General features: G+C 39.8%; 1 protein-coding gene across 1 annotated transcript; it reads right to left on the bottom strand.

Moving 5' to 3' along the window:
* Positions 1-2031: 2031 nt before the first annotated feature.
* LOC116747179 (inositol polyphosphate 5-phosphatase OCRL-like) lies at positions 2032-7960 on the bottom strand. The gene is made up of 9 exons (XM_032618970.1): positions 7924-7960; positions 7075-7185; positions 6574-6663; positions 5754-5874; positions 5497-5658; positions 4194-4295; positions 3554-3668; positions 2328-2444; positions 2032-2223 (listed from the first exon to the last, which is right to left on the bottom strand). The coding sequence occupies exons 1-9, from the start codon at positions 7958-7960 to the stop codon at positions 2032-2034; spliced, it is 1047 nt and encodes a 348-aa protein (XP_032474861.1).
* Positions 7961-8504: the final 544 nt, after the last annotated feature.

The raw sequence follows: 8504 nt of genomic DNA, 5'->3' as shown, positions 1-8504 counted from the left end.
GAGTTATTTGTAGTGAGGTGCATGGACCTCATACAGAGTGAAGTAAGTCAGAAAGAGAAAAACAAATACCATGTGCTAACACATATATATGGAATCTAAAAAAAAAAAGAAAGGTTCTGAAGAACCTAGGGATAGGACAGGAATAAATATGCAGACGTAGAGCAAGAAGCAAGAATTACAATCCTGCAACCTCTGGAACAAAAACCACATTCACAGAAAGATAGACAAGACGAAAAGGCAGAGGGCCATGTACTAGATGAAGGAACAAGATAAAACCCCAGAAAAACAACTAAATGAAGTGGAGATAAGCAACCTTCCAGAAAAAGAATTCAGAATAATGATAGTGAAGATGATCCAGGACCTCGGAAAAAGAATGGAGGCAAAGATCGAGAAGATGCAAGAAATGTTTAACAAAGACCTAGAAGAATAAAAGAACAAACAAACAGAGATGAACAATTCAATAACTGAAATGAAAAATACTCTAGAAGGAATCAATAGCAGAATAACTGAGGCAGAAGAATGGATTACTGATGTCAAGGTCTGGTTTTACCACTGTGAAACAGAATTCTATATGATCCTAATTGTTGAGACAATATGGAAAGAGGCCAACATCACTGCCTTTCCCTACTCTTTCCTCAATTACCCCACTCTCTACTGATCCTAATACCCCCAAATTATCTTTTGTTTTCCTACTAATTCACATCTCAAACCACTATTCCAAATCTCATCACCCTCTCAGAATTTCAATTACTAGTATTAATTTCCTTACAACTAACCATTTACTACTAACAATCCATTCCTCAACTGATTTTTGTTTCTATCCTTATTAAGTCCCATTCTTCACTAACCTTTCACATTATCCATTGGTGTCTTTAAATCTCCACAGCCCCTTTTCTTAATGATTCACAGCCAGTAAAAAGAATAATGTAGATCTCTATTTACTGACTTGAAAAGAGATTCACAATAAGTAGGATAATACAGTCCTATATAATGAGTATGTGTGTGTTTGTGTGTGCATAGAGAAAAGTCTACAACAGCACTATTCAGAACAGATAGGGACTTCCCTGGTGGGGCAGTGGTTAAGAATCTGCCTGCCAATGGAGGGGACTTGGGTTCGATCCCTGGTCCAGGAAGATCCCACATGCTGCAGAGCAACTAAGCCCATGTATCACAACTACTGAGCCTGCGCTCTACAGCCTGTGAGCCACAACTACTGAGCCCGTGTGCCACAACTACTGAGGCTCGCACGCCTAGAGCCCGTGCCCCGCAACAAGAGAAGCCACCACAATGAGAAGCCCATGCGCCGCAACGAAGAGTAGCCCCCGCTCGTCGCAACTAGAGAAAGCCCGTGCACAGCAACGAAGACCCAACTCAGCCAAAAATAAATTTAAAAAACAAAACAAAAAAACCCCAATGCCTTCTTTAAAAAAAAAACAAATCCCATTTAACTCAATATATGCAAACTTTTGTTATTTCAACATGTAATCAATACTTAAAAAGTTGAGATATTTTACATTTTTTCCCTACTAAATTCAGTGTATATGCTCACAGCACATCTCAATTTGGACTAGCTACTTTCAAGTGCCCAACAGCCACCTATGGCTACTGGCTGTCATAATGGACAGCACAGATCTGGAAGGATACACACTGAATTGTCCACAGTGTTTTTCTTCGGAAGGAGGGACTGGCTGGGGAGAGCAGAGGTAAGAAATGAGGGATTTTTAACTTTTACCTTTTATTACATTGACAATGAACATTTCTATTTTATAATAAAAAATAATAAAAACTGATGTCAATTGACAGACCCCCCTCTACCATTACTCTAGATGCCCACTAACAGAACTAACCTTTCCTCTGAGAGCAAATCTAATTCCTCTGACTCAATGCATCTGCTATTCCTCACACCGCCCCCTTCTTCCTGACCCCAATCCCTAAACAATAATCTCTTCACTCTTCACATTTCTATAGCTTCTCACCACGTTCAGTCTCTTCTCACCTCCACTATTCAAAGGCTAAGGAAGACTTAACCACTCACTCATGTTTCATGATGTTCAGCTGTGGGAGGGTCTGATTTGGGACCACAAAACTCATTCGTGCGCAGATGTCCTTATAATCCTGATTCCTTCTCTCAAAGTCCTCCACGTGGGCAGCCAAGTGGGAATTGACAACGCAAAAGGTAGTGTTGTGAAATACAAATCTCACAGCTACCCCACCTTTGTTTCCCTGTTAGCAAGAGTAATTATCCACAGTTAGTACAAAGATGCAACTAGCACCTGAACTTCACATGGACATAAATCATAATTGAGCTCATTTCCAAAGTAACTCACCATCTTCCCCATGATTCCAGTCCCAACTGTTTCTGTAGCAACATCACGGATATATCGCCACTGGTCCTTTCTGGCAAATATCAGGAGCATCATCCCAATCAGGCGGACCAGCTGAACCTATGAGTCGCAGGGAGTTAGAAGAGCTTCATGTTAATACCACTCTTTGCCACATATCGAATTCCCACAACTAATTTTCCACCAAGAAGATATAACCATGCCCTAATCTGAATCCAAATCCTCTAATTTCCCAGTGGGCCTCATAAAGAGAAAACAAAATTTCTCTGGGAAAGCTTTAATCTGGCTCTGACCAGTAGGAGTTAAAAGTCTTTGGAGACAACGAGTACACTCAGCTCTAGATTCATTATTTTAATCACTTTTTAGCCTACCGTGAGTAGGCAGCATTAAAAATTCGAATAATAATGACAAAGCCTCTAGCCCAGCTTGTTCCTTTTGCCTCTTCTTCCTAGTTTCTGATTTACAATTTCCTAAGAAATTAAAATGTATAACAATCCTTTTTACTTTTAAGTCTGTGAACTAGAAATATGTCTGAAATGTGTATTAGTCTATATGAGAGGAATAACATCTTCAGGAGTCTTATCACCTATATCAGCTGTTAGAAGATGCAGATGAAAATTACTTAGACAAATGACTCCTTTTAAAGGGCTTGGTATGGTAGCCCCATAATTAAAATGACTCTTCTGGTAGCCTCTACCACGTGCCTTCTAGAGACCAACAAATTGGGCCACCTTGCTAAAGTCAACTCTATTCTTGACTTACAACCAAGTTTCGAGCTCATTGAAATTCCACAACACTCCTGTTCTTCCTCCAATTCCAAAGCTTGCCCTATGCACCCACATGCTTCAAACTGCTTTTCTGTAAAGCATCCAGTTCTGACCATGTCAGCGAACAATTTCAATCTTAAACTCTCATTGCAAAAATCACTTATCTTATGTGTCATTATTTGAGTTAATTACTGCTATGAGGACAATAAAATTCTTCTTTTCTCCTAAAAACTACCTAAGCAATGAAACTATAAGATCGGGAAACTTAGGGAATTTTTTTTCTAGGAAATAGGAATAAAAAGGATTAGTCTGCCCTATTCCAGTATTACACATGGGGAAGAATTCAATTAAACCACTCTTTTGGAACAAGCTATAGACAACAGAGTAACTTCTAGTGAGTTCTATTTAGTTGTATACTAAAAGAGATAATTCAATGCGGCTTACTTTCTTACACTTGGCTTTGGAATGCAAACCCCTCTCCACAGCCAAGGACCACTCTTGTTCCTTCACAGATTCAAAGCAGAAAAAGGCTTCTGTGCTCAAGTCCAGCTCTTGGAATCTGAGAAAACAAGAGGATGTCGGATCTACACACATCCCATAATTATCTCTGACTACCTCCTGTCCCATTTTCTGAGACATTAGATGAAACAATGCGGAAAAGATAAATTTTAGAGAACTGCTCTATTGACTCAGGTGATCAGTAAGGACAAGTAGTTTTCTTTTCAAAAGACTCCCCGCCACAGGTATATGCACAGGCTATGCAAAACACAAACAAAAAAACCTCCATAAGGGATAACAGTAGAGCTTTGCTTATATATCCTAGAAATAGTCACTGTTAGAATTAACCTCAAATCTCAGTTTCTATGAAGTATATAGTTTTCTATGGGTTTTGAGAGGATTAGATGCTTCCTTACACCAATTTAGGTATCTTTTCCTTTATGATCTCACAAATTTGACCCACAAGTTAACTCTCACATATAGTCTACAGTAGGTTTTTACAAATGGTGGGGGAAAAAAAAGCAAAATGTCACATAAACTAACACCAAACATACAGCCAAAATGAAATTCCAGACGCGCATTTTACCCAATGCAGTAGATATCAGGAGGATTCGGATCACAGTTCAGCCAAGGTTCTAGCCCACTATCTGGAGACTGGCCATTCACGTTCCATGTTCCAACAAAGAATCTAATACATGATACCAAAAAATAATTGAAAAACAAAGGTCAAGTGTGGATAGTCACAATAAGCAACATAATTTCTCAAACTGTTCTGCCACACACACACACCAAACCCTCTTGCCTGTAGGAGACAAAGGCAGTGGGCTTATTCTCTCCAAATTTTACATCAGGTAAACCTACAGAAAGGAACCAAGTCTCTATTTAAAAGACACAAATTTAATTGCTCTACCACATTTCCTTTCTATTACATTCCATCCAAACTCATATCTGAAGGGAGAGCTTGTGGATGGGAAAGAGGTATCTTCATGCTATAAGGATGTCTAACATGGATAACTATTCCGTAAGGAGTTGTAGTTAAATCCAAAAACTCACTTCCCGAAGGATTACAAGGACATCTGTGTAGGAAATTCTGTTGAGACAGATATAGTATTAAGGGGGAAAGCAGAAGGGAAAACTCATGACTGTCTTAACTGTTTACATACAAATATAAGCATCACGGGAAATCTGAAGATCTGGAGGTTTCAGCATAGGGATATAGTCATGACTGAATTAGAATAAATGAGGCATAATGGGATAGCAGATGGGACTGGAATCTTGGACTAAAAGGGTACATGCTGTTCGAAAATAACAAAGAAAAGCATTGCTGCTTTGAACATCGGGATACACGACACACACCACACGTAGTGAGTCCAGAAAAGAGGATATCACCAAGATGAAATGAAAAATATAATAGAGGAAAGAATCGAAGATAGACCTCCCAATCAAGATGCTTGGGTGAAACTTCCTTCAGTTAACTTCCCAAAGTAGGTAAATTAAAGTCTAGTGGTAATGGCGGACTTAATTTTCCAATATTGGCAAGAAGAAATTCAGCAGGTCAGATAGATAAACACACTTGCTTATGGAATGTACTAGGAGACAATTCTCTAGTACTTGTGAGCTTGACTTGGTTCTCTAAGAGTGGATAGAAAGGTTAGTAGAGGTGGTATCACTAGTAATTAGAAAATCCAAGGGAAACTGTAGCACTTGCATTATTTTGGATATGTATGTTATTGACCAGCATAAAGACAGGGGCTTGAATCAGCTCACCATTCTTTTCTTTATGCTTTTATTCTGAATTAAGCTAATTAAACTAATACCTTAAATACCCAAAGACCATTTTTTCCTATATGTACTAACGTTTAGCCTCAGTAAGTAGAAGAGAGACTAACCTGAAAGTCTGAATGTTGACATATTCTTTCTCTCGCTTTGCCAGGATGTGTTTGATGAGACCCTCCCGCTGCCCAGACTGGGTGTTTGGTACAAAGAGCTTCCGCATGGTATTGGTCACTTTGGGCTGTTCCTTGTTAGAAGCTTCCTTTTCACGTGGAAGCCTAGCAAATAAATGAGGAATTCAAAACTGAAATTGCCTTAAACAATTCCCATGTGTGTCTCACACGTGGGAAATCTGTTTCAACATAGGACTTACATTCTATTCACTGAAGACGGTGGGGGTGGCGGTTCCCGATGAACCCCTGTAGGCTGATTCTGCAAATTTATTTTCTTGTCCAAATTCAAAGATGAAAAATTATCCTCAAATCCAAGAAGCCCTGAAGGACACAGAACCCAGAGTGGAAGGGGGGAGAGATAACATCCAACTTATCCAGGATTGATAGGACTTTGCTTTGATCAGCGGTTTTGGTTTGATCACTATTTGCTCAGTGGCGTTACCAAACGGAAAGGTATAAGAGTAGTGATAACGTAGATTGGGGGAAGAAGCACATCTGTCCCTGAAGCACTGACATGTTAACTAGAATGACAGTAAGTTACGTTAACTTGGAACGTGAATAATAAGAGCTAGTCTTTATAGAAGACTTTTAGCACAATGCCTGGTTGATAGTAAGGAGCTATATCATTATCTCACTTAATTGTCACAAAGACCTCATGAGGTAGGTGCTATTAAAAATCTTCCTATGTTACAGAAAAAGAAACAGAAGCTCAGAGTTGTCAAAGTAATTGGACCAAGGTCATGTAACTAGTAAGTCAGAGAACGGGGATTCAAACCCAGGTAGTCTGGCTCCAGAGCCTGCACTTTTTACCCCTCTGCTAAGCTGGCACTGAAAGAGCTAATGTGCCACAGAAAGGATCAGGAGTGAACGTGAGTCAGTGGGTACGGACTTGATAAAACCACTCCATAGGAGAAGGTATCTGACACTGACATTAATCCACATTATCTTATCTGCCCAGATAAAATCTATTGACTCTGCAATAATCATAGCAACCAGGGAAAAAAAGAATCTTTTCAGTACCTGAAAAAACGGAAGAGTTGTCCTCAGTGTCTAATTTCTGGTACCAGCTGGATGAGTCCTTTTGCTCTGGAACAAGAAGTTGTGACTGCGCTGGAGAGATAAGGGTCATAGTCAGAATGGAATGACTATTCCATTGAATGGAATATACCATAACCAAAGGCCATTCACTCAGCACTCAAGTGCAGGGGCCAGCGCCATTCTTGAATACAAAGGAAGAGACTAAGAAAATGAGGGCAGCTCTGGGATCATCTGGGACCAGAGGAGGATTACAGTCTGCAGTAAGCTGTCCAAGGAATGAAACTGAAGATTCTGGAAATTGACTCAGTGTCCTTAAAGCTGAATAGACTTATTCCCTAACCTATCCCTGGGGCCATTCCTGAAGAAAAAAAAAAAATCGCCTATCAAGGCTCTAGGGGTGAGGTACTTTGCTAATGGCCACTTGCCTCTGTACAGCATGTCCCATGCAAGTAGTAGAAAGAAAACTGCTGAGGCTTGAGTTACCTTCCTGAGCAGCAAGGACCTCTGAGAGGAACTTCAGACAGCGTTCCTCATCAGGGATTTCAAAGCGGCGCTCTCTGGTCCAGTCCCCCTGAATCCGAATTTTGCAGCCACCTAAAAAGAATGGAAATCCATGTACATATAGCTACGGAAAATAATGTTTTCTTGGGATATTTTCAACTTACCAATTTAATAGGAGAAGGTCCAGATTGCAAATATTCCAGACCTCTAACGTGTGAAGCATGCCTATAAGATCAAGGGATTGGGTGTGGTGGTGGTGCTGGGGGTGATGCACAGAGGAAAATCTAATGAAGGCTGATGAACTGTGTAAATGAGCAGCCCAATATAGTGATATGATATGTACTGAAATCACAGTTTCCTACTTTCTGATATATTGCTCAAATGTCACTGTAGGAACCTCCAAAATCTAGCAGAAGATCAATTCCTCAACCACCCTCCTCCCATCTCCTAGCTGGAAATTCCTACCACTTCAAATCCAAATCATATAGTAAGAGTCTCTGAAGAGCGAAGGGAAAAAAGGAAATATGATGGTTTGTTCCTAGGTACAGACTGTACCCAGGCAATTGAACTTATAAGCTAATTAAAAAAGAAAAGCATAATGGGATTGGTTTGAATTATTCTGAAAAGGAGCATCTATACCTCATTTACCTCAAGTGAAAAATGTATGTCTTGAATAAACTCATAAAAACAATATAATGACCCATGTCCAGGAGTGGTCTGGTTCAAGTACAGTCAGTTGGAAAACAGTATAATTAGAAGCAAAGTTATCTGGGACTTTAGTTTCTTATGTATATAACATACTGTCTCCCTTTTCTAATGCCCTCTATTTACCATCAACTGTCTGGATATGGTGACCCAGGAAACCCATGTCCTTGTTTACATTCTTATTTTAACTGATTTATTACATTTATTGCTTTCTCATGGCCCTGGAAACTATAAGCTCCTTAAGGGCAAGAGGCAGGCTGCACATACCGGTTATCCAACACAACACTCTCAATGGTCTCCCGGGGTTGTTTGGGACGGAGGGGCTTCTCAGGACTCAAGACTTCGAAAGCTAAGACTGGGAAAGTCCCAGGCAAACTGGGCTCATCAGTCACTTTATTGATAACAATGACATCAGACTTCACAGACAGAAGGCATTTAATGACTACCAAACTGGACTCTTTCACACTTGTAAATAACAAAGAGGTGAGAAAATAAAATGAAAATCCTAGTTTCTTATGGTAGAAATCCACTTCTGAACCTTTGACTCTCTCTTTCTTTGCATTTCTTTAAGTTTCTGTATTCACAGGTATTTAGTGATCAGAAGAAAAGAGATAAACATAGAGGAAAAAAATGAAAAAGAAGGCACCCAAGAGGACCAGCAATAAGAAAATTAACGGGGGTGCCACTGTAAGGTGGAGAAAAAAAGA

Source organism: Phocoena sinus, chromosome X (assembly GCF_008692025.1).
Source record: "Phocoena sinus isolate mPhoSin1 chromosome X, mPhoSin1.pri, whole genome shotgun sequence".
Classification (NCBI taxonomy): Eukaryota; Metazoa; Chordata; class Mammalia; order Artiodactyla; family Phocoenidae; genus Phocoena; species Phocoena sinus.
The sequence above is the reverse complement of the archived record's forward strand: the minus strand, read 5'-3'. Positions and strand labels throughout refer to the sequence as shown.

Excerpts from the sequence above, each read along its gene's own strand:
- LOC116747179 (XM_032618970.1), bottom strand. The coding sequence starts at position 7,960 with ATGGGTTTCCTGGGTCACCATATCCAGACAGTTGATG. Across the intron at positions 5,659-5,753 it reads CCGTCTTCAGTGAATAGAAT|GCTTCCACGTGAAAAGGAAG; the intron begins GTAAGTCCTATG and ends TTTATTTGCTAG. Across the intron at positions 2,224-2,327 it reads CTGGAATCATGGGGAAGATG|GGAAACAAAGGTGGGGTAGC; the intron begins GTGAGTTACTTT and ends TCTTGCTAACAG.